We start from the raw sequence: 25,943 nt of genomic DNA on the forward strand, positions 1-25,943 counted from the left end.
ATAATATTGCTTTCATTTTAAGTTATGTTCATTTTCTTACCCCATTGGCAGATATATTGTTGTTTTAAGTGTAAAACCACTTAGTTTGAATACATTTTTTGGAAAGCGAAATCTAATATCTAAAGTAATTTTGCTTCTCAAGTGAATGTTTTAAAAAAAGAACAAAAAAAAATACAAAGGTGCTTCACGATGCCATAGAATGTTCTTATTGTCTAAATGGTTCTATGAAGAACCTTTAGCATATGAAAAACCTTTCTGTTTCACAAAAGGTTCTTCAGATTACAAAAATGTGAGAAAGAGATGGTTCTTTAAAGAACATTTGACTGAATGCTTCTATGTGGACCTTAAAATGGTATTGGTGTGAAGAATCTTTTAAGCACCCTAGTAGCTGTATTTACAGGCATAGATTTCAGATTCGGACTCTTTCTTTGATTTAATCTGCTTTCCTTGAACGTTTCTCATTTACATGAATTGCAAAATCTTCCAGAGAACATTGGTGTCAGATATCCCTTTTGTTTTCATTAATGAGAGAGGAAAAGTTGGAAAGTGATTCCCATGAATCCTGTGTGCGCATGTGTGGCTGTGCATGTGTTAATGAATACATGCGGGCGTGGGTATGTGGTAATTCTCAAGGGATGTGTAATTTTAAAACAAATAGGTTGTTCCCTCATTCCCCATGCTTTCGTGTTCAGTCAGTTTGACTCATAAGGAAACAGTTGTGTCATCTCAGTCATCTCCTTATGACTCAACATGTTACTATGGAAACACTCAACATTTAAACGTAAAGCATTATGTATTTTCGACCAAATCTTTTGCACCAAATTAAAATGCATAGACTACATAGAAATCAGAATAAAAGTGTATTAAAGTTAGGGCGTTCAAGTTTGTTTCTTTTTCAAACCCCAAGGGCCAAGAGTTTCGTTTCCTCACTTAACACAGATGTTCTTCGAGGGAATTTATTGCATCATGATGTGGGGAATTCACAAAAGTATCGCCATGAAAAGCACACACATCACTACATACACATAAGATTTACAACCTGCATGCTGACTATTTAAAGAATGAAGAGGATGGTGATTCGAAAACAAATCTCTAAGATGGAAACTCCTAACAAATCCTGGAAATTATGCGGACTCCACTACGGCCAGCACCGGAAATGAGCCGTGCCAGTTTATATACTCCCTGCTCCTGGAACCAACAGGATACTATGAGTAACACATCGGAACTGCAGCCTGCTTCTCATTTCTCTTTAACAGCAACACTAATGCTAAGGGTTAAACAGTGTACCACATCACCATGGAGATGTTATGAGTTGTAATGATGTCACTTATGAAATGACAAAGCAAATAAGGTCAACAGCAACTTAAAGTATTTTGTCTCTCTATGCCAATGGATTGCATCAGTTTAATCGCTTCACATGTGGGAGTGTAGCTCTTTTAAATTGGTATGGATCTCTTTTATACTTGGGGAGGATGTTTCCTCCTTATATACTGCACATGTCATCCTCAATGCTGGATTCGGTCTCTGTCAGCATTGGGTTTTTACAAATAACATACTCTTCTGCAGTGAACTGACACCATGCTTCTATTTATTTCTGCATTTTGTCGCTATGGAAAGACAGTTCTTTGTGTTTCTGGAATACATGTGATTCAGTTTCTAACTACTGACCTCTCTCTTCCTCAGGCTAAGAGAGGAAACACTTATCTTAAAATGATAGGCTATCTTAAGGACACCCAGCAGCTGGGAACACAGCTTGGAAAATCCTCGCCTTTATCTCTGCGCACAGGACCCCAAACGTTGACTATGAAAGCCAACAGCTGTCATCGTACATCGGACACAAGCAAGGGAAACGAATTTGCCAGGTTCAGCAAAAATCATTTCTTGTTTTGAGGTTTTACTATAGTAGAGCAATTTGGTAGAAATAAATGTGCCTTTAGAGTAACTTTTTTATGGCACATATTTCATGGAAAATTTTGTTTATTTAAAAAATTCTCTCCTGGTTGTTCAGCCACCATTGAAAACCAAGGAACACCCCAAACTTGTGAAAATCGGATGTATACACTGTAGGTGTTTTGATAGCTTATTATAATGATGTGTGAAGTTTCTGACCTTTATTTCAGCCCTTGTAAATAAATGGAAAACAGACATCGGATAAGTGCAATGACACGAGCTGATAAAAGAACTCTTGTTCTCTGCTCAACACAATGTCACTATTATGTCTACTCTTTTGTTCTGAAGTCAGAAGGCAGTAAACAGTCAAACCAACTCTCGTAGTCATAAAATCACAGCAGTTTGTAATGTGTGTTGTGCACTATGCTGTCTCCATGGAGCTCTAGTTGGTCCCGGTGTTTCCTATCTCTCGTCCTAGCCGTCAACACACACTGTGGTTCATCTGCTCCAGATTTCTCTGGTGAGTCTTTTTGTCTGATCCTGTTTGTGGGATAGGGCAAAATATGCACATAGCACTGTTGTCTTGAAGCATAATTCTGAAGAAAAGAAATCAATCCGAGTAATTTGGCATTGGAAGTGTTGTTAACATGCAGCAGAGAGATGGGTGTAAGGGGCAAAAGATGGTCAAAACCTCTGTCCCATTGTTCATTTACTCTGTATTTGACAAGGCAAGGCAGTCATCTGCATTAACCCATTATGTGCCAATGACAAACATTTCTCATTTGTGTTGGGCTGAAAGAGTGTAAAGTTTATATTGGGGACACTGATTACATAATAATTATTATTATCACTGTATGAAAAACAACCACACATATATATATATGTCAGATGTGTTTAAGTTTATAATATGTTTGATTTTGATTATAAGAGCAAGACATTGAAGTCCATGTCCATGACAAATGCGTCTTCTTGGTGCTTGGCAACATGCTTTATGTCACACTATTTTTGAAAGTTTTCATCAGGCAAGAATAGTTCATTGTGTTTGTGTCTGTTTGCGTTGTGTCTGTCTGTGCCTGGCACTGCCAAACAGAGAGTTCTACATATGCAGCAAGGCCGTACCCGAGAGAGGGTGGAGGTGCTGTCCAGACATTACAATTGTCAAATGGATCCAGTTTATTCTCTTTGATCGTCTCTGACACACATGTTTATTCAAGATATTGTTCAACATAGCAGGACAGAAACCTGCTCTGGGAGTTAAAATGAAAAATAAGTGAACGTAATGTTTCCAAATGTTTCCATTTTTTTCCCGCTCTGGACTGTAAACTGGAAAAGTTCTCATAGATCCTGTTGGGGGCATTTCCTCTGAATGCCCGGCTGCCCCTGACCTCTATACTTTTTTCTCTTCAATTGTTTGATTTTTTTACAAAAAAGCCACGAGTAGTAGTGAATAGCGTAATATTAAACATTTTGTTCTGTTGATGAACCTGTAAACTGATTGGTTATTGTCTGGATGATTTATTATTTCAGCCACAAAATACACTTTGAAACATAAAAGCAACATAACATTAAAACAGCAACAGTGGAAGAAACTGCATTACAAAACTCTAATATCAACCACACCTTTGAAAGATTAGATAAGTTAGGGAGTTGGTCTGGTCATTAGAAAATTCCTGGTGCTGCACTACACTTTGTAAATCAAAATACTGAAATAGTTTCACAATGCTAAGTCAACGTTATAATCATACACTACACTTAATTATATAATTGTATACCAACGTAGAAATAAATAGATATAGATATTATACCTCAAAGCGACGATGTGACGGAGCACCATCTTATAACTTGTACACTGCACACTGCAGAAATCAACCTTATAACTCGCTATCGACAAGGTAACAATTACCTCGGTTACTAAATATAGTTTCGCAAAGAACTTGCCAGATCTGACTGATTTAAAAACCATATCAATAAACACAGAATCGCTTGATGATATGGCCTTAACATCGTCCCTATTTTCTCTAACACATTAGAAACTGTCGCACCTATGAAGTCAAAAAAGATGAATAAGAAAAGCATAGCACCATGGTACAATATAACTACAAGTGCCCTCAAAAGACAAACACATAAAATGGAGCACAAATGGAAATTAATCAAATTGGAGGTCTTTAAAATTGAATGAAACGAGAGTGCAAATTGTTATAGAAAGGCACCAAAAGCGGTAAGGGCTGAGCACCTCCAAAAACTCACAAATGAACAAAAACAATCTAAGGTTTTCTTTAGTACAGTTGCCAAATTTACAAATAAACAGACATCACCTGACCTGGATATTCCACCGCACCTCCAAATCTGCCCTATGAAATAAAATCAGCCATCGTCTCACAAGAAAAGCTACAGTGTTTTTCACCTATAAAACAGGAAGATTTACTTAAACTTATTGCAACCTTATAAACCTATAACATGAGTATTAGACCCTATACCAACCTAATTATTAAAAGAGTTTCTACCTGTTGCAACTGAGCCCATTTATAACATTATCAACTCGTCAATTAATCTAGGCCATGTCCCAGGACCCTTAAAACTGTCCCTCCTTAATCTGCTTATCAAGAAACCAAACTTAGACCCCAATGAATTAGAATGCTATACACCGATTTCAAATCTCCTTTACCTGTCTTGACTACTATAAAAAGTAGTGTCCACTCAGTTGTGCTCTTTCTTACAAAATAATTACATGCATGAAAAATTTCAGTCAGGCGTTAGACCGCATCAAAGCACTGAAACGGTGCTTGTTAAAATGATAAACAACCTGCATAAAGCATCAGATAAAGGCAACAGCTCACTCCTTGTCTTGACCTTAGTGCTGCGTTCGGTACTGTTGACCATAACATACTTTTAGATCGCCTACACAATTATACTGGTATTCAGAGACAGTCACTGCAATGGTTCAGATCCTACTTATATGACAAATAACTGTTTGTCCATTTAAATGGGGAATCGTCAAATCTAACGCGAGTAAAGTATGGAGTACCTCAAGGATCGGTTTTAGGACCCTTACAATTTTCCATATACATGCTGCCCCTTCGCAACATTATTAGAAAACATGAAATTAGCTTCCACTTTCATGCAGATGATACTCAGCAATATATCTCATCAAGTCCAGATGATTCCTTTCAGCTATCCAAATTGACAGAGTGCATCAAAGACATAAAACCTTTGATGACAAGTAATATCCTCCTTTTAACATTGGTTTTATTAAAATGATATTATTTTCTCCTCTAAAGCTGCTTTGGCACAATGCACATTGTGAAAAGCGCTATATAGATAAAATTTTATATAATTAAATTTAATTAAGTTGGTTGGTTACATGTTGAGCAGTGACATACAGGCCCTCATGTGATCTCAGAGCATCGGATGATGTTTTTAATCCGCTGTGAGAATTCAGCTTTTGTTTTATTCTCTTTAGATTACCTCCATAAAATCCTAAAGAACCACACAGCCCATGCTTGTGATGGAGAAACGCTATCCATCAGATGTCCTGCTAGAACATCAGTGGCCGTCCTCTCTGCATTTTATGGACGCCGTGTTCCCAGTCAGTATCTATGTCCACACTCAAATCCAAACATGACGGTGGAAAGTACTGACTGTACATCAACCACAGCCATTCTGGTATCTCACTCATATACAGACCAAATCTCTAGTATGAAACTGTGTGAATTTTTAATCTGAATGTGTGTTTGTGTGTAGAAGGTGATGTCTGAGTGCCAGGACCAAAGGGAGTGTCAGATTCCTGTGGTAAGCCCCGTTTTTGGTGAAGACCCCTGCCCTGAAACCACCAAGTACATCATAGTGTCCTACAAGTGCAAACCAGGTGGGACCTGTTTTTATGCTTGGGTCTAGCAATACACTTAAGGATTGTCTTATAAAGCAGTTTTCTTTTCCGAAGAGCACCATCGTTTTAAAACAGTGTGTGAAAATGAGAGACTGAAGCTGACCTGTAAGAACAACACGGTACTGGCCATTTATTCAGCCACCTTTGGACACCTGGAGCATGAAAGCCTTGAGTGCCCTCAAGAGGCCATCACAAAGCCTGAAATAGGTCTGAGACTAAATAATACACTATCCCCACCTGGTGGACTAAATGTGCTACAACAGCACAAAATAAAATCAATTTATATGATTTGGCTGTTTGTTTCTGTTAGAGTGCTTGTCCCCATCAGCATTGAGAAGGGTATCAAGGAAGTGTCATGGCAAGACGAACTGCTCTGTGATGGCCAATGCTCAGAGTTTTGGAGACCCTTGCTTCCCCGGCACTAGAAAGCACCTGCGAGTCTCCTTCACATGTGGTGAGATGTCCAGAGACAACTAGATAGAACATTCATGCTAAAAAAAATTAATACATTTATACATCCAGCAAAAATAAGACTGCCTCTTTTGTCCATGTAGTACCAAGGTATTTACTCGAAGATGTTGGACGTGGGAACATGGATCCTTTCTTGCTCTCTGACTATACACATGGTAAGAAAACTATTCTGTGCACAAACAAATGAACTGACTTTTAATACATTTTCAAATAACTGCATCTTATTCCATGTGTGAGAATTAATACTTAAAACTATGGATGAAAAAAGAGACATTTTCTACCAGTCAAAAGTTTGGACATATTTATTTTTATTATTACTATTTTAGAATAATGCTGAACAAGAAATTGGATGACAAATGAAGATATCGGAATAATTCAGTGTTTTCGTGGCTTTTTCATACTGGGTACATGCTTTTACTTCTACCTCTATTTGAAATAATCACATTTATAGGTTTTAGGTGAAAATCAATGTTTAAACAAATATACAAACTTGATTCAGGCATACTCATTCAGATCAAAAGGGTTTTAAGACCATGACAAATGTTCATTTAGTTACATTTGGTAGTCTCGTTGTTAATGGTCCTGCTGACTGCTGGATCAAACCCCCTCTTACTGCTTCACAGGAGGGTGGTACACTGGTCCCGGTGTGTCCAGGCCACAAAACATTTTCACCAACTCTCTGGAAATCTTTTCTCATATTCAGGGTATGTTATAGACGTGTGGTCTGATCACAGAATATTTCAATGATTCTATTATTTTACTGCATCTTTCTCTATGATTTGCTGACATCAGCAGTCTGCAACAGCCATTTCACTAACCGCGTTATCTTACTTTTAACGCAACCCGCCTTTTTGAAATATTTTGATTTATTTTAGATGGATTAGATCGATCTAATTTCTTAATATTGACTCTGTTTTCCGTGTTCTAAGGCCTTCCAGAGAAAGTGGCTCTATACTTTGTCTCTGGTATATGTGCTGGTTTGCTGTTTTTGATGTGTTTGTTCGGAGTCAAATCCACGCTGGTGAGGGATCTGAAGGATCTGGTTTCTGAGATTGGAGATGAGCTCAAGGCCTCCCAAAGGTCAAGAGGAGGGCTAGATGATTATGACGACGATGAAGCTTCCTTGCGGTCCTCCTTTCACCACCTTACAAGTTCTTACAGAACAGCAAACATGTTCAATCCAGAGATGGTTATGACAGTGGTAATGGAAGACAAAAGGGAGGAAGACAAACCGGAGGTTACAAATGGAGACATCTGGCCTCACATCAACTCCAGCCCTTATGCCATGCACAAAATCAAAACCTTATCTTGAAATTGTTATTTTGATCTTGTTTAATGCTCGTCTTAAAACAGCATTCTGCTTTCATTAATAAAACAAAGACCAATAGCCTATACTGTTTAACATGAGTGAAACCTATGAAGGCAAATCTTTTATTACAGATAACATAAATATGTTATTTCATTTCCCTGATCTTAAATGTGAACTGTGACATCAATTTTAAACTGCTTGTGATAACATGAAACATGTTGTGACGAGAATGTATGTTAAGGCTTCTTCATTTACATATTTAGGAGTAAAAAATGTGGTTTATTCATGGAGTGGAGGTTAAGATCTGTGATCTGATTTCTTTGGTTGTATATTGTTAATTAAAAATGAATTAGGTATTATCCAACTGAATTGAATAGAGTGGGTCACTCCATTATAATGACAATCTTTAGAGCAGTGTTTTCAATACGGGGGCTCTAGTGACTTCCAAGACCCCCAACTAAAAACCCAGAATATTATTTGTCCATTTTAATATTGAATAAACTCGCTTCCAGTTAATAAGCTCTTACATCATTTGTTGGGTATAAATGTTGATTTTTGTGAGGGGAGCCTTTAAATATTGTTGAACACAATATCTTCGGAGCCTATGGATTTTTATTGCAGAAAGAAAGGTTTCAGGTAAACGAACGATAAAAGTATTCAATGAAGGACACGAATCAACTACAAATTCGCTTTTGGCAGTTGCTAAGAAAAATATTTAAAAACGCAGTGAGCCGCACTGCGTGTTTACATTAAATATGCGTAAAGGCGTCGCGTCGCGTCCCTGACGTTCATGATGAGCGCATGATACACATTGCTGCTTTTGCTGTGTAACGTAAAGCGCTCCGATGATGACCTCGAAACCCATACAATGCCCGGTGTTGTTATGCGACATATCGGGACACGGTTTTAGATAATCGATTTCATGACACGGCAAACAAAATATAGCGACCATCAACTGCTGTCGCACTTTAACCACATATTCAACACACACTCGATACTTTCCCACGGACCCGCGACCTCATTCTACAGTTAAATGAGTCCGTACTGGCTCGCAAACCTAACCCCGTACAGCCGCATTCCCTAAATGATCTTCTCCGTCACTTGGGCGACTTAAGGGAGTGACAATTGCATAGAATCTGTAGATCTTTGTCGCAATTCATTGTAAAGCGCAAACATTCCCGGTCATTTAACCTGAAGGACAGTCTCGCGACCTTCCCGGAAGGCCAACAGCACAGAAGGGGCGGAGTCTATCATGCGAAAACACTACGGCTGAGTTTAGCCTTTTAGCTAGCCGCCTGACGGCTTTCATTCAACACCCGTATCAACATTTATGATGGAGTCTTCACTCGGGATATCTGAGGAGAAATGTCTGGCTGTATCCTTCTTTTGTGTGCTTCGTCGTTCATTTTATCGTAAGGGGTCATATCAGAAGTTGTCATTTAGCGATGTCTTGTTAGCGTAGCTAGAGATGTACGTAAAACGTGTATTTCTGTATGTCAATGTTTTATCGAGGCTGAACAGAATGCAACGTTATTGTTCGTGTCGGCGTTTTTCTGTGCTGCCAAATAAAGCTAGACTTTAGTATGTACATATGTATGTCGTTTTTAAATACACTACAGGGTATGTGCATGCTGTGGCATTTCTTATGGATGAGCTCATGCGTGTTATTGAGTGACGTATTGATGGCATTTAAAATGATATGTTGCTGAAACGCATCTACCATGTATGACACTATAGATGCTATAAAGATAATATACAGCTGGCAAATAATGGCTACGATTTGTATACAGAACCACAGTGCAGCGTTATCTTGCAGAATCATCACTATTTCCTGTTTCCTCTTATCACTCGTTTTATTACGAGTGAGAAAGAGAGGGAGAGCCATAAGGCGTTACTCTAGGTATCTCAGACCCTTGTCCATTTTTTCTGACTCTAGATAGTGATTTGCATCCTTGACAGTGCTTTATTCAGACTGTTAAAGGACACGAGCTTAGAGGTGGACAGAAAGAACCAAGACTCCTATCCCTGTTAGACTGTTCGGGACAGTTCAAGTAAGTACACTTTCTGTTTCTCTGATCTTCGACATTAAGCATTTGCTTTTATCCAAAGCGATTTACAAATGAGGTACGCAATTGGAACAACAAAAGGACAACAAAAAGCTTAAGTGCAATAAAACTGGTTTCATATAGCCTTTTTTAAACATGATATTTAATAAACTGGAATTGTGTGTCACGTTCATGTCATTCTAAACTGTCCTGAAAATCATATGTAAAACATCATTTGATGCAAAACAAAGCAGGTTTTAAATTTCCAGGCATCAGGATGTATGTCAGGCAACATGATCCTCAACCAAACACACATTTATTAGTTGTCGAACTTGCACTTGCATCCTAACCTCCTGCTGTTTTTCTACATCTGATATTGCCCTTCAATGCAGATGTTACTTTTGCCTCTGATCTATGTTGATCCAATTCTCTCTTCTGCCCCGAATGTCAGCACCACTCTGGGTTTTTCAAAGTCATGTCTATAGAAATTGGCCTCTGGTTGCTATAGATGTGAGAAGGCTCTGTGAAAGATAGGGTTTAGGCAGTCATGCATTCAGTGTGACTTATTCTCTGTGTGTTTTTATATGTGGATGGTCTGTGTGTGTCTGAGCAGTTGTGGTGGATGCTAGTGTGCTGCCCATTATCCTGCATTCCTCCTCTCTGTCCTAGAGCGTAATAAGCCTCACATGAGCAGACCAACTGCATGAAACATGAACACACAGCGTGCCAGCCTAGCACAGAAACTTAAAAAAAGATCACAAACGTCCTTACAGTATGTGAAGAAAAGGGTCTCTTAAGAGTAAGCACAAACCGCTGATAGTTTGCATGAGGAAGGGTTATACAAACATGTATAGAAGGCAAATGTGGAGTGCTTGAGTTGCGCGACAAAATGGTTTTAACCAGCAGGGTTAACATGTTATGAAACTCTAATGCAGCAAAGAATGCACCTCAGAAAGTTATTTTTGAATGAGAAGATTATAACCCGCCTCACTACAAAGGGCTGTTATTTGACTCGATTGAATTTAAGATGTCTAAGTCTAGGCTAAATATCTCTTGTTCAAGAGTGCTGCGTTTCCTGGCGACAGCATCTATTAATGAATTACAGTCTTTTGAGGAAGAAATGGGGCTTGCTGGCAGAACAGAGGGGTTCTAGAATGCCTTCAAATGTTTGGAACAGCACACTCAGGCAGGTCACTATAAAGGTTTTTGCAATAATCCACCATAATCAAATTTCCCCTTGAGTGAAATGGATGTGAACCATGTTGAGAGGAACATGATGCCCTTGAGTTGGCACTGTTATTGTCAGAGAGTGAAATACGGTCTGCAATTAGCCCTTCAATATGCATTTAGCCTGCTGCGTTCCCATAGTGTACTTCCGTCCCTCATTGAAGTCCGAAAGCTACCTTTTATGATATAAGCTTATTATGGACCGTGGTGGAAAATATGCTTATTTTGGATGTGCTTAGCCCGTGAAATGTTGTTTGTTATCGGAGTGTTTTTTTCTTATAACAGTTAAGAGAAATCTGAACATTGCAGGAAACCCATACTCTAGTTGTCATTAAATGTCATTAAAGGGGTCATATGGTGCTAATACGTGTTTTTCTGTGTCTTTGGTGTGTTATAAGTTGCTCATCCATGTATTAGACATGTAAAATTGCAAAAATTTAAGTGTTGAAACAAAAGATGCATTCTATCTAAAAGCGATAGCTCAACCAGACCTGCCTGAAACGCCTAGTGTAACGACATCCTGCAAATGTATGTCATTTCGTGGTAGTCATAATGTTCCAACTAGAGGCAACAAATGTCGTGTTTATAATGGGATTTATTGTCTTTGCTGAGTCGCGACGAGACGTGGTGTAACACTGATTGATCAAGAAGGGCCAACCCACTATGTTATTTATTATGTTACCATTCCCTGCTGTAATGCTAGCTTGTTTCTATCTCACACAAACTCTGTATGATGTATATTTTTGTTTGTTTATAGTCTTTATAACGTCGTATATAAAAGGTAAAATGGTAAGCTATAGTTTTTATCTATTTTACATAATATTTTTTTAATAAAACCCTACCAATCCTTTACAAGGAAGTACCGATGACATTTTATCGCTGTAAGTACAATTGCTTTGGAAACTGATGATCAGAATATGGTAAGAGGTATTACATTTCCGTGAAACGCTCTACTATTCGACCAGTCGCAACTCACCAACCAACTGGCCAATCATAGCACACCTCTCTTTTCAGATAATAAAACGATAATATTCGTTTTAGCCCTGTCATTTGACCCCTTTAAAAAAAGAAAAATGGTCAAGCGCTGTTTGTAAGACATTCTAAAACGTGTTGTATGCTTTAGTATGATAATTTATGAATGGTTCTCTTGTTGTTAGGTTAAATATTCTGGCAAACCCTGAAGCGATTGTATTGAATCCAGTGCCCCAACTGTCAATCCCCATCAATAACCATTTTCACCTTGTTCGAGGTAAGCTCATCATCCACTGTTCTGTATTTTTATAGTAGCATTGTAAATAATTTGGCTGAAAATGCAGGCCTTTTGTGTAGTATTCTTGTGCACAACCATGTACAACAGATTTATAAACATCATTGTTAGTTTTCTGTTTTAATTTCTACACAATATTATAATAGTGTGTGTGTTTGTGAAAATCAAAAAAGACTTGTATAGATATTGCATTTTATAGTGTGTGCATACTTGTTTTATGCATGGATTTTTAAAGCCGTTAAAACCAAAATATGAGTACAGTAAACTACTGTACTGTACTCATGGGGGATTTTTGCCCCAATGTGTTCAGCAGTTTCAGTTTTTGCCATGTATGGTCATTTTGGTGCACCCTGGTTTTGCTATAAAGAACATTTTATCATGTGAATAGATGTGTTCTTTTATGGTTAACCCATACAATCTCATGTTTGATCTCTTGTCACCAGAATGATCAGTGCTGTGTGTAAACCGTTCGCCTGATCAAATATTTGAAAACGTTTGTAACTAAGAAACAGCAGGCTGTGTTTTCTTTAACGTGATACTGTCGTCTTAAAATCCAGGCACAGTAGGATATAACCCTCTCTTATTTCTTGTTTTAAAATGTCTTTTTAGAGGCTGAAGAAGCACTTCTCATTGACATCTCAAATAACAGTAAGTTGTATTTTTATGTTGGTAGTGTTCACCAGTTTAAATTTTAAAGGTTTTTTTTATATTTGTTTCCTTGATAGCTGTTTCCATCTTATTTACATATTAACATCAGCATGTCGCATATGATGCTGTGCGGAATACAAAAGTCAATGTATATTAATTATAACATCATTTTTTTAGTTTAGTCACATCTACTGGATCTGTCCAAAAGTGGCTAATTGCAGTGGCATTCAACCTAAGCAGCTTATATGCGTGATGTTTTTTCCTGTGCGTTTCATAACCATCCGTAATTAACTGTAGTGGTTTATTTAGGCAGAGTGCTGTTCTTAAAATAACAAAATGGATGTGAGAATGTGACCCTGTTTCTCAACAGCAACCGTTCAAATTCGCCTGCGAGGCGAGCAAACTCCAGAGCTTCTGCTGGAGCTGCAGGATGACGTTCACACTCAATCCTTCCTTCAGCATGCCATGAAGGCCAAACAGCAAGGTGATACGCCTCATTTCCCCCACACAACACAGCCATAAACATTGGGGCTTATTTATTTCTTAATTAATTATTAATTACTCCAGTCTTTTACTTTCCAGTGTAACTGATACCTGGATTTATAGGTTTGTTGTGAATGTTTCTTGGATTAATTTGATCTAATACGTCAAGCACGTATTTTGAGTTTAAATCTTGTACACTTTAGTTCGCCTGGTTTTCATTCTGGGTCAGAAATCAAAGAACCTGATTCGCGATTTCAATTTACACACTGATTTCATTCAGGTCAGAGTATGTTTGTTTTTAAGCTCTGTGTGTATAATTTATGAAAGTGTGCCAAAGTCCAATAACGGTTTACAGGTATGAATTACTGTATTAATTTATTTTAATATTGATTATTTTGATATGTCCATTAAATTTGTCTGAATACGTATCAGAGATCTTAATTAAATAATGCTAAAAATAATTTAAAGATGTATTTTTATAAATACTTTTGCAATATATCCGTCCACTACTGTGGGATAATATTCGTTCTATTTATAAGTCCATTATACATTTTTGATTTGGTAATTTTGACCCTTTTAATTGTATATGCCATGAATTCCTAAATATGTAAAACATCACTGTTGAATCCCCCACAGCTGAGAGTTCACAGCCCAGAAAGGTCGAGCCTGTTGTACCTGTTCCAGACAAAGTGTGTGTCCCAATCCCACCTCAAAGAGGAACCTCCAAATCCACCTCAAACAACCTCAGCAACAGCAATGTAGCAAAACCCTTAAATACAGGTACAGAGTAAAAGCATCACAAACAGGATCTTTACGATTTCTAATTTTGGCAAGAGATCTAGATCCATCACAGATACAACTTACAATTCTGCTGCTTTGTTTTGTTTATAGACTCCTCCCTCTCAGACTTTGCGTTGGAGGAAAATTTCAACAATTGTTTAAAAGTGGAAGAAAAGAAGAACCACCAGAACCGAATAGTGGCACAACGAGAGCCGCCTCCTCCACCAATGCCCCCTCTTCCCCCTCGCAAAGCTCCAAACACACCGTCGACAAACCTCACAGCAGCTCCAGCCGCCAAAGAAAGGCCACCGCCCACCCAGAACACCACACCTGTCAGACAAGAGTGAGTGTTACACGACCTCAAGCACAGCGTCTCGGGGCACAACCCAGCATTGTTATTCTGTGTGCATTGCATCGCAGGTATCACTCTGTGGATCGTCCTGTTTCTTGGACCGACAGCCAATCCAACCACACCATGAGAGCCATGATGAGCAGTCAGGGAAGCTCGAGGGAAGGTCTGCTCAAGTATCGCCTCAACAAGAAGGAAAAGGAATATGTGGACATTAAGAACTTCAAGTGAGTGCCACATGCCAGAAACCTACAAATAAATGATTTTTATTAGAATGAATTTAAATTTAGCTGATTCATTATTTTACAGGCTCTTCATGGGCACTTGGAATGTCAATGGTCAGCCCCCTGATAGCAGTCTTGAGCCCTGGCTGTGTTGTGTCCAAGACCCTCCAGATGTTTATGCTCTGGGGTGAGTGGCAAAACATGAGATATTGCATTTACATAGTATCATTTGTATACTGTATTTTTATGTACATTTTTATACATTCACTGTCAGTGTGCATCCATAGATCGTTTGATCATGGCTTGTTCAACTTCTGTTATTTGACAGATTTCAGGAGTTGGACCTGAGCACAGAAGCTTTTTTATACATGGACTCATCCAAAGAACAGTTGTGGGTTGACGCAATAGAGAGAAACCTCCACCCTAAAGCCAAATACATTCAGGTGAGTAACATCTTAACTTGGTGAGTCTCATCAAACTATTGCATTTTAAATCACACTGATTTGCTAGACGCAATGGAAAATCTAGTAATACATTTAGCTTTTAAACCTCCCAAAGTATGAGGTGGTGATTTTGCTCTGTTTCCCACCTGCAGATGCGTATTATTCGTCTGGTGGGAATGATGCTGGTGGTGTATGTCAACAAACAGCACAAAAATCACATAAGAGAGGTGGCTGCTGAATCAGTGGGAACTGGCCTTATGAATAAAATGGTAAATTTGAACGACAACAGGAAGTGGCGTCAAATCAGGAAGTGCTGGCCCTTCTTACTTTAGAAGCGTATCTCTTTGTATATTTGTTTTAGATATGATTAGAGAGGTAATGACCACAAAATGTTTACTTCAGTTGAACTATGTATGTGTTGACTGATAATATGAGATAAATGATACTTACTCCGTTACCTTATAGGGTAATAAAGGAGGAGTGGCCGTGCGGTTTGTGTTTCACAATACAAGCTTCTGCTTCGTAAACTCTCACCTGGCGGCACACGTGGAAGACTATGAGCGTCGGAACCAGGACTACAAAGACATATGTGCCCGCATGAGCTTTCACCTGCTGGATCACCCTCCTCTCAGTATAGTCAAACATGAGTGAGTATCAGAGACAGATGAGTCATCAAGTGCAGCTTAGTAACACAGTAACTTATGTTACTCATTTTAAAGGGACAGTTTACCCAAAAATGAAAATTCTGTCATCAATTACGCACCATTGACTACCATAGTAGAAAAAAATATATATATATATATATATATATATATATATTTTTTTTTTATTCTGGTGAAAACGAAATTTGATATTTTGTAGAATTTAGGAATACAAACAATTCTGTGGCACCCTTGACAATTTAAAAATGTTCTACTATGGTAGTCAATAGTCAAACGAAAATCTCAGTTGTTAACATTCTTCCAAATATCTTTCTTCTTGTTTATCCAAACAAAGAACAATTTTAGGTTGAGTAATTTATGACAGAATTTTCATTTTATGGTGTATATATATATATATATAAAATCTATATGCAAGTTGTTTAACTCTTATCTTTTTTTACTTTTAAGTGTGGTGATTTGGCTTGGAGATCTCAACTACAGGCTAAGTTTGCCTGATGCCGGGGAGGTGAAAAGGCTTATTGCCGTTAATGAGCTACGGAGGCTTCAGGACTATGATCAGGTAAGGCCTGGGGACAACCCATCTTCATTATCAGACATTTAATTAGGTAAAATACACTAGACTGATGGGTAAGAACCTTGAGAGTTCAAAATGCAGGGTTGGGAAAGTACGAAACTGTTACATTATTACTTCAATTTAAGGTTAATATGAATTGAAACATTAACAAGGATTACAAAAAATGTAAAAGAGAAAATATTTTATATTTTTAAATTGTTATTGCCCATTTTTGTATGAAACTTTGTATGAAAAGCACTATTGCTCATAATACCTTGAATGCAATGTAAGGTGCAACTTCCAAAAATAGGCACTTTAAAACATTCTCAGACCACGATATCATCAGGTTTTCGTACTTGTAGAGTTCATGCTGGGTCAAGCATGTGCTGTCATTAGAGCAAAACTTTAAACCTTTTATTCATTTTTTAAAAGAGTTATTTAATCTTTTTACCTACCCTTTTTAGAATACATTTTAGAATAAAGTCACAATAGTTGTGAGTCTGACGTGACAGTAGTTGATAGACAAATATAGACTTCCCTGTTTGCTCTGAAGGTGCACATAACAGCATTTTCTGTTTTGCTTTCCCAGTTAAACATGCAGAGAAAGAATAAATGTGCTTTCACTGATTTCATTGAAGGGGAAATTAATTTCCTCCCAACTTACAAATATGATGCTAAATCAGATCGATGGGACTCAAGGTAAATATCAGAGTTACTTCATATAGCCTGTGTTTATCACCTGCCAGAAGAGATTTCTAATATTAATGGGACAGTTCTCCCCAAAATGAAAATTCTGTCACCATTTACTCACCCTCAAGTTGTTCATAACCTGTATAGATGTCTTTGTTCAATTTGGAAGAATGTCAATTTTTAGTTGAGGGACATCATTCAGTACTATAAATGTTTTTTGTTCTGCAGAACACAGAATTTGATATTTGAAGAATTTAGGAAAGCAAACAGTTCTGAGGCTCCCTTTACTAACATTTAAAATGTTCTACTATGGTAGTTAATGATGTACCAGAACTAAAGATTGCTAACATTCTTCCAAACATCTACCTTTGTGTTCAGCATAAGAAAGACATTTAAGCAGTTTTTATTTTCTTCCTGGGGTGAACTGTTCCAATGTAGCCAATGTCATGGGTTTGATTTTCATTGAAATGTACATACTTGTAATGTAGCTTAAATGTTGAACTGTTAAATACTATTGAAATATGAATATTGTTATGTATGTATGCACAACTTGAATGCTGTATGTTGTTTTGTATGTAAAAGCATACCTAAACGTAAATGAATTAGATCGATATGGCAAAGTGTTTTCTACTCTGTTGTTTGGTCACAGTGGAAAGTGTCGAGTCCCTGCGTGGTGTGACCGTATTCTGTGGAGGGGGAGTAACATCAAACAGCTTCACTACCGCAGTCACATGGAGCTGAAGACCAGTGATCACAAACCTGTCAGCTCTCTCTTTAGCATTGGGGTGAGGTTCACTTCCTCAGTCGAGCTAGTGTAAAGATTTCGGAGAGGATCACATTGATTGTTTACATCTCTGTGTTATCAGGTGAAGCTGGTGAACGAACAGCGCTACAAGAGGGTATTTGAAGAAATCGTGCGTGACATGGACCGATTGGAAAATGACTTCTTGCCATCTCTGTCCCTGTCCCATCGTGAAGTGAGTAATGACAGCCAAACAGAGCAGACAAACTCGCTCTGTATCGATCCGCTGGCCTACCTTCATTCTTTTATTAAAGCACTTCTCCAGACTGTTATGCCGTGGTCAGATTAGACTTGGAGTATGCGTAATTCGTTTCAGACCGTGTTGCGAAAATGGGCAGGAACGATTCCTCCATCTTTTACATTTCTGTACTGAGAGGTCACGTTGTGATGTTCAGATCTTCTATTGATTTCACGCACTCACGTGATGCGAATTCCCAGGTCAGAGTTCACGAAACACAGCGAAATGCAAAATATATTCGGACATGCTTCCGTTTCTGGTCTGTCCCATGCGTATTAATGGAGAAAGTCAATGGATCCAACAGCTTTAGTTGGATCAGATACGCTGTTATTGCTTTGAGACCGAACTCTCTGTTGGATGTTTAAATTTGGCATAATATAAATAATTGTGCAGTTAAAAACAAGTCAAACAGCTTTACTTTGAAACACTGCATTCATATTCTTTTGATATGTGTTTGAATGCTTTTAACTTCACATTTGTTTTTTCCACCCATAGTTCACGTTTGAGAATGTAAAATTCCGGCAGCTACAGCGTCGAAGTTTCATCATCACTAATGACGGGCAGGTCCCATGCACATTCGCTTTCATTCCCAAACTCAATGACTCTCAGTACTGTAAGCCTTGGCTGCGTGCTGAACCCTGCGAAGGGGTACTAGACCCTAGTGAGTATCTCTCGTCTCATTTCAACCCTGTTTATATTTTTTTAAATCCTTATTCATATCCACTTTCTGCACGCTGATGTTTCTTGCAGATGAGTCAATGGAGATTGTCTTTGAAGTCTATGTCAGTAAAGACTCTGTGACTCTGCTAAACTCCGGCGAGGATAAAATCGAGGACATCCTTGTGCTGCACCTGGACCGGGGGAAGGACTACTTCATCACTGTCTCTGGAAACTATCTTGCCAGTTGCTTCGGAACATCCCTGGAGACTCTGTGCCGCATGAAGAAACCCATCCGCGAGATCCCCGTCACCAAACTCATCGATCTGGTGAGGACCAGGCTGCATTTAGTTAGACAGAATATTAACACAAAGGAATATGCGGTTGTGCTCATGTTTACAAAGTGCTTTGCTCATCATGTTCACCCCCGGCCTGTTTATCAAATAGTTTTTGACTAGGCAATAAATAAAACTGTATAAAATTCAGGTTAAGGTTGAGTTTAGCACGATGAATGAAAAGATATCTCATTGACATTAATTTTAGTTAAAGGAATAGCGCACTCAAAGATGAGAAAAGTTTGAAGAATGTTGGTAACCAAACAACATTGGCCTTCATTGACTTCCATTGTGTGGACACAAAACCACAGAGACATTTCTGAAAATATTTTCTTTTGGTTTTGAATGACATGAAAATGAGTAAACGATGACTGAATGTTTTTTTTCGTGTGAACTATCCAGTTAAGAAGAGACTTTCAAGTTTGGCAAGTTTGCATTTTTAAAGGCTGCTCCTTTGACAGTTGAGGAAGTCAAGTATGAAGTTAATATCTGAATGGCTGTCCTAATGGAATATGGCTTGTTTAGTATCAGTTAGTCATTATGCGAACCAGGCAGTCGGTGTTGTCCACTCTTCTTTATCATATTCTCAAACATTAGTCTTTCTATTGCACTGTTATTCTCTAATACGATCTGTTTTTATTTAGAGGATCAGTTATCTGTTTCTATTGCTTTGCAATTCCAATCATCGCTGTTTGTAGCTGGAATCTGCTTATCTGTGATTATGCAAAACTGACAGTGTCTTCTCATAGATTATGTCTCTATTGTTTCATCTCCTTTCCACTTTTCTGTTCGGTCTGTCCAAACAATTGCTCTGGTGCTGCATGGTTCTCAGGGAGAGGATAGCGGCATGGAAAAGGTAAAGTCCATCTCAGTTCACTAAAAACATTAGAAAGGTGCATAATTGGGCCTTGATGTGGCGGTGATGTGTTCTGTTTTAACGTGCGTCTCAGTGCCTCCATGCTTATGCTCTGCATCATTCAGAATGGGATGTCTCGGCGTCATGTGTGGGTTGGCCTGCCACACTGCTCAGTCACTCGGCCGGGTTAGGCTAATGAAAGTCACTGAGGCTTGAATCTTGCAGCTCGAATACCACCCCTCTTTTCCCTGCCCAGCTCACAGTTAACCAGCCTGTGATATTAGATTATTTCAGAAGAAGCAGCTAACCGCATGATAAACCCACCTTTGCAATTTTTTTGTTTTTTTGGTTAAACACTACTGTAAATCAGCAAATTGAGAGAAGTTGAAATGTGAGTTGCATGTCTGCTAACTGCATGAGTCCGTCTTGTGGCGAGGTTAAGGGGCTCTCACTCTTCTTCTAGCAGTAGTTACACAAACAAGAAAATCCTCTCAAAATTTTCTCATCCTCATGCCTTCTATAATACACAGCCACTGGAAAAAAAAGGAGACCATTTCAAAATTAGTTTTTATGATTTAAAATGTACCATTTGTATTTAGATAAAGGTATCGTTTTTGTTTAATTATGTGAAATACTACAAAAATATTGTTTCTGTTTGCATTTATTTGCAGAAAATGAAAACTAGAGAAACATGTTAAAATAACAAAAAGGTGCTCTGTATTTTTCAGACCTCATATACTGCAAAGAAATCGAGTTCATTTTCGCGAGACAACAGTAATATTTGTACATCTGTTTAGGAAAAAATATTTTGTTTTGATAACCTCGTCATGTGTCTTGTCATGCTGTCCGTCTTTAAAATTCCTCTTGGATGACTTTGTCACTCATGAGGTTTGATTTGTTTACATATAGCAGACACTAGACTTACAAGGCCACAATACGTCTAGAAATGCTGATTACATGAAAATTTAGAATGGTCTCTTAATTTTATCCATGGCTGTATATGAGTTAGTTCCTTCTTTTAAATGCACACAAATACTATAAAAAAAATGCTGTCATGTTATCTTAACATGGCAAAAATCACATACGTCCATCATTAAAGTCATCCAAATGAGGTTAATAAATGTCTTCTGAAGCGAAACTACATTTTTTTGAGAGACACTGATTATTAGTTTGAGCTTTTTTAGGGATTGATGCTTTTGGATCTTCGCCATGTTAGCTCTCCTCAAAGATACATTTATTCATTGGTGTGAAGAAAGTCATGCACATCAAAGATGTCATGAGGATGAGTAAATTATTGAATTGTCAAAACTGGTGAACTAGTGTCTGTGTGGGAATATTATTGGCAGCCTTTTTCTAAAGTGTTTGAAATCGGTTGGTTATATGCGATGCGCTCTCTTAACTAATATGTTTTTATACATTCTCAATATTTCAGGAGAAATCCAGTATGAATTTCTTGTTGGACAATACTGGAACAGAGGACAAACCTCTGAAGATTCCCAAAGAGATCTGGTTGCTTGTCAATCATCTCTACACTAAGGCCTGTCAGCAGGTAAGCTGTAAATCAACGCATGAAAGCACCATTATTCAACCCTAAACTAACATAAATGATAATAATCCTTTTTTGTCTTTGATACAGGAGGACCTCTTCCAAACCCCCGGCCTTCAAGATGAGCTACAAAGTATTATTGACTGCCTGGATACGAGCATTCCTGACTCCATCCGTATCCTTTTCCACAAAAAGAATATGCATATACACTCACCTAAAGGATTATTAGGAACACCATACTAATTCTGTGTTTGACCCCCTTTCGTCTTCAGAACTGCCTTAATTCTACATGGCATTGATTCAACAAGGTCCTTAAAGCATTCTTTAGAAATGTTGGCCCATATTGATAGGATAGCATCTTGCAGTTGATGGAGATTTGTGGGATGCAGGAAGCTCCCGTTCCACCACATCCCAAAGATGCTCTATTGGGTTGAGATCTGGTGACTGTGGGGGCCATTTTAGTACAGTGAACTCATTGTCATGTTCAAGAAACCAATTTGAAATGATTCGAGCTTTGTGACATGGTGCATTATCCTGCTGGAAGTAGCCATCAGAGGATGGATACATGGTGGTCATAAAGGGATGGACATGGTCAGAAACAATTCTCAGGAAGGCAGTAGCATTTAAATGATGCCCAACCGGCACTAAGGGGCCAAAAGTGTGCCAAGAAAACAACCCCACACCATTACACCACCACCATAATTGCATTAATGAGAAATTGAACAGGTGTTCCTAATAATCCTTTATGTGAGTGTATGTTTATATATCAAACCAATGTGAGATTTTCCCAACCAGTGGAATCTTGAGGACCCTTTTACTGTGTGATGCCGACAAGCCTTTCATAGATATGCTAATGTCTGCCAGCTCAGAGAATGTGACTAAGTGCTTCCATTTAAAAATACTCTTACTGGCTGGACTGCCTCCCACACATTTCATTCCTGTGCACTAAAACCCTTGACAGACTGAGAATGTTTCTCTGTCTTACTCTAATGGTGCTGGAGACATCATTAAAGACACTTTCTTTTTTCCCTATGTTCCTTACCGACATTCTTTTTCTTCGGGTCGCTCAAATGTACATTCCTGCTTGTCACTGTGGTTCTCCTTGACGGCATGTAAGCTGGCTGTAATCACTCAGTTGCTGAAGCTCTGTTGATCTTCTTGGAAGCTCTGCCTGAACCTGTCCTGTGTTATGAGCTCTACCAGCGATGTCTCGACTGCTCTAACGACAGCCGACTTTGCAAACAGGTACACACATACAGCTATTATTTCACTGGCAATGTCATGAATATATAGATTTAATATATGGCTATTCATTGATTAATCGCATGCAAAATAAAAATTTGTGTTTACATAATACATGTCTGTGTAATGTCCATATCTATCATACACATGCATATATTTAAGAAAAATATACAAAAACAAAAATGAATCATTTATATGCTATCGGTGGCCATTTGATGTTAAAGGGGTCATATGCCGCGAATACGTGTTTTTCTGTGTCTTTGGTGTGTTTTAAGTTGCCCATGCATGTTTTAGACAAGTAAAATTTAAAGTGTCTGAACAAAAGATGCATTTTGTCTAAAAGCGAATCCTCACCCAGACCTGCCTGAAACGCCTCATGTAACCACACCCCCACAAATCTACGTCATTTCAGGGTATGAATTGACAAAGACCACCGAAATGTATAGGCAAATAAGGTGGCGTACGTGTCAGCACAATTGCTTTGGAACGTGATGTTCTAAATATGTTAAGAGGTGTCACATTTCCGTCATATACTTGCAGTATTCGACCAATCAGTATGCACGGCTTACCTGGCCAATCATAGCACACCTCGCTTTTCAGAGCCATGAGCTCTGTAAAAAATCCACGCGTTTCAGAGAGGCGGGGCAAAGAAGAGATACAAACGTTTACGGTATGAACCTTAAATCGTGTATACACATTGCGAAAATATTTAAAATGCCTTAATATGACCCCTAAAATGCCTTCTTTCTATATCCAATAAATTGGCAGTGGAAAAACAAGCCACACCCTTTATTTTTATCATTTCATATTTCGTTACACTCATACGTGTATGAGTACACAATGCAAAAGTCGATTGCACCTTTAAGGCTTTGCTTTTCTCTGTCGACAATTAAAAATCATCAAATGAAACAGATTCTTTTAAAGGTTTGTTTTCCTCTGAACAACAGTTAATATCTCAGCTCCCACGGGCCCATCGCAATGTTTTCCGTTACCTGCTGGCCTTCTTGAGGGAATTACTCAAACACTCGATCGACAACAACCTGAACGTCAACCTGCTAGGTAAGTCTGAGTTTTACTACTGGCGACATTCAAAACCATCTCTAAGGTGTCTTAATTCATCTTTTTTGGATCTTTTCGAAGCTTCTCTCTTTGCAAGCCTCCTCATTCGGCCACCTCCCAATCTTGCCGGCAAACAGACACCAAGTGATCGAGTAAAATCCAGCGACTTCATTCTGGGGTTTCTGATGGGTGGTGATGAAGAATGAGTAAGCTGATTGCTCAAAAGAGGACAGAGGTTAAGGGGTCATGGACTGAATCAGAGGTCTTTAGGTGGACGGCTGAGGTGTGTTTGGATGGTCTGGAGCTATTTGGACCACCCATGCACTACTGTCGTTGGGAGCTTGACAGCAATGGTTTCAATAGTAGTTTTTCACAAACACTGCGTATCTGTTAGGTTTATTTCTATTCTTTAGAATAGAAGAAAAGATTGGTGTCAATTTATCTCCGTTGTGGCTGCGGAAGTATTAATACACACATTTAGACCCCCAGCGTTTTGACTCTAGCATTTGTGACCCTTCCTTGTCTCTCTGTGACCACTGGAGTAGAGTGCTGTTATGCCAAATCCAATGTATCTTCTCTTATTTTACTGAAATAAGTGTATATATAGACCCACGGACACTCAAAGACCAACATATTTCACTAAAGGAAAGCCATGCTAAAGAAACTATGGACTACTGCTGGCAGATTAAAGACTCCCTTCAGGTTTGGTGCGTCTTTGCTTTAGTCCACGTATCTGTCTGAGCTTTCTCCTTTATGTCCTTATATGGGTGATAGAAATATTAGAGCTGTTAGAATTATTAGAGTTTGACAATCGACTACCTTTCAGCACAGCGACGAAATCCAGGACAGCAGCTTCTCTGGGATCTTGACTCACTGATGTGTTTGAATCATGATGAATCAGCTGACTCGAGTCAGTTTTGGTTGTTATTTATATGTTTTCCAGTCTTATATACATTAGCATTGTGCATTCGGATGTCTCTTTCAAAAAAATACAAGTTACATGGTGATGGTTTTTAAGTTTTCCTCCTAGCTCCTTTTTTAGCCCTCTTTAATGAAATCTAAATCTGAACTACTTCATCTGCACTGAAAAGGATCCTTTTACTCCTGTGAGATCTGCTCGTAGTCCCGACGTTAACATTTTAACTTATGAACTCAATGAGTGATTTAATGTTCTGTCTTGTTTTGTAATGAAGATGTAATCGTGTTTTCTATAAGTGTACATTGTCATCCTGACTCTTAACTCGTACTGGGACAGTTTTGTGTGTCTGTTTACAGTCATTGTTGGTGGTGTGCCAAATACATTGACATGCATTTGGCGTAGTGACATCATTATGTGCTTATGTATGTTGAACAATCGTACACATTGGGAGCAATCTTAAAAAAAAATGTACTTGGAGAGGCTCCGCATTGCACAGCCAGTGTGGTTTTCTTCTGCATTACAAATAGGAAGTCTCATTTGTTCTGTTACACATACTACGGCGAAAATATTATTGGAATGAAAACCACAGAGCGCACAGCATAATGCGTGTGACTTGTGCTTGCTCCAGCAATATTTTCTCCAAATCCCACAGGAAATGTTTTAGCTGCACTCTTGAGCACTATGAGAGAAAGAGATGGAAAAGACCCGTCAGCAAATGTTCTGTCTGACTTTGTGTCCTAGTTTTCTTGAATGCTCATAAGTTGTGATATTCTATGGCACGATGCCCACTGCTGAGGCTCCCCGTCATGTGCTTTCTTGGACGAGATCTACTTCATCTTTAATCTTCTCACATCATCTGTCATGTTTCAAAGCCCCTGCCTTTTTACATGTGCTAGGGAAATGACCATCTTTAAATTCCTGAGCTAGGCGGTTTTATTCAGTCATTCCGCTTTCATTGCCAGTAGATGACGTTTCTGAAAGAAATAAACCTCTTTGTAGAGACTGTAGGAGCAGAATCGCTGATGGCCATTATTCTTGCACAATTTTGTGGTTTGTTGTGATCACCCCTTTGCCTGTTAATTGTTCTGTGCTGTCTTTCTATCCATTTGATTTTTGTAATATACAGTCTAACATTTCCGGTACTTTGCAGATGGGTACTTGTACATATAGTATGTTTTATTCGTGGGGGATGGGTACTTTTAATTTATTCAATGGAATAAAGATATTAAGACCGTGTTATTGGGATATCCTCAGTTATTTATAAGTATTGTCTGCTATTGCAATAACTATTGTTTATTTATGGTAAGTTCAACTTTCAATGGCTATCACCATGCACACACTGTTTGCACTTTTATTGCAACT

General features: G+C 38.4%; 2 protein-coding genes across 4 annotated transcripts; both read left to right on the forward strand.

Moving 5' to 3' along the window:
* The first annotated feature begins 1,112 nt into the window (after positions 1-1,112).
* On the forward strand, positions 1,113-7,790 carry si:ch73-335m24.2 (protein eva-1 homolog C). Of its 2 annotated transcripts, XM_056769105.1 has the most exons (9): positions 1,113-1,444; positions 1,684-2,410; positions 5,351-5,553; positions 5,632-5,755; positions 5,831-5,983; positions 6,087-6,230; positions 6,331-6,402; positions 6,871-6,951; positions 7,177-7,790. In XM_056769105.1, the coding sequence occupies exons 2-9, from the start codon at positions 2,314-2,316 to the stop codon at positions 7,557-7,559; spliced, it is 1,257 nt and encodes a 418-aa protein (XP_056625083.1). In that variant the 5' UTR covers positions 1,113-1,444; positions 1,684-2,313; the 3' UTR covers positions 7,560-7,790. The 2 variants fall into 2 exon arrangements, with proteins under 2 accessions (XP_056625083.1, XP_056625084.1); XM_056769106.1 differs by lacking the exons at positions 1,113-1,444; positions 6,871-6,951 and having other exon boundaries at positions 1,563-2,410.
* A 517-nt stretch (positions 7,791-8,307) lies between these two features.
* Positions 8,308-25,820, forward strand: ocrl (OCRL inositol polyphosphate-5-phosphatase). 2 transcript variants are annotated; one of them, XM_056769102.1, is made up of 24 exons: positions 8,310-8,931; positions 9,528-9,607; positions 11,986-12,077; positions 12,705-12,743; positions 13,114-13,227; positions 13,863-14,006; positions 14,118-14,349; positions 14,427-14,582; positions 14,665-14,766; positions 14,908-15,022; positions 15,175-15,291; positions 15,488-15,669; positions 16,132-16,243; positions 16,827-16,936; positions 17,577-17,712; positions 17,794-17,904; positions 18,463-18,628; positions 18,718-18,953; positions 19,792-19,815; positions 21,248-21,364; positions 21,452-21,536; positions 22,479-22,606; positions 23,551-23,662; positions 23,744-25,820. In XM_056769102.1, exons 1-24 carry the CDS (start codon positions 8,887-8,889, stop codon positions 23,866-23,868), a joined length of 2,880 nt encoding a protein of 959 aa, XP_056625080.1. In that variant the 5' UTR covers positions 8,310-8,886; the 3' UTR covers positions 23,869-25,820. The 2 variants fall into 2 exon arrangements, with proteins under 2 accessions (XP_056625081.1, XP_056625080.1); XM_056769103.1 differs by lacking the exon at positions 19,792-19,815 and having other exon boundaries at positions 8,308-8,931.
* Positions 25,821-25,943: the final 123 nt, after the last annotated feature.

This window comes from Triplophysa dalaica, chromosome 16 (genome assembly GCF_015846415.1).
Source record: "Triplophysa dalaica isolate WHDGS20190420 chromosome 16, ASM1584641v1, whole genome shotgun sequence".
Lineage (NCBI taxonomy): Eukaryota > Metazoa > Chordata > Actinopteri > Cypriniformes > Nemacheilidae > Triplophysa > Triplophysa dalaica.

What these genes read in the sequence shown, in the direction of transcription:
- si:ch73-335m24.2 (XM_056769105.1), top strand. Translation starts at nt 2,314, where the DNA reads ATGCTGTCTCCATGGAGCTCTAGTTGGTCCCGGTGTTTCCTATCTCTC. An exon ending in CATCAACCACAGCCATTCTG is followed by an intron (nt 5,554 to 5,631) that starts GTATCTCACTCA and finishes GTTTGTGTGTAG; the next exon opens with AAGGTGATGTCTGAGTGCCA. An exon ending in GTCCTACAAGTGCAAACCAG is followed by an intron (nt 5,756 to 5,830) that starts GTGGGACCTGTT and finishes TCTTTTCCGAAG; the next exon opens with AGCACCATCGTTTTAAAACA.
- ocrl (XM_056769102.1), top strand. Translation starts at nt 8,887, where the DNA reads ATGATGGAGTCTTCACTCGGGATATCTGAGGAGAAATGTCTGGCT. An exon ending in GGCTTCAGGACTATGATCAG is followed by an intron (nt 16,244 to 16,826) that starts GTAAGGCCTGGG and finishes TTGCTTTCCCAG; the next exon opens with TTAAACATGCAGAGAAAGAA. An exon ending in ACACTAAGGCCTGTCAGCAG is followed by an intron (nt 21,365 to 21,451) that starts GTAAGCTGTAAA and finishes TCTTTGATACAG; the next exon opens with GAGGACCTCTTCCAAACCCC.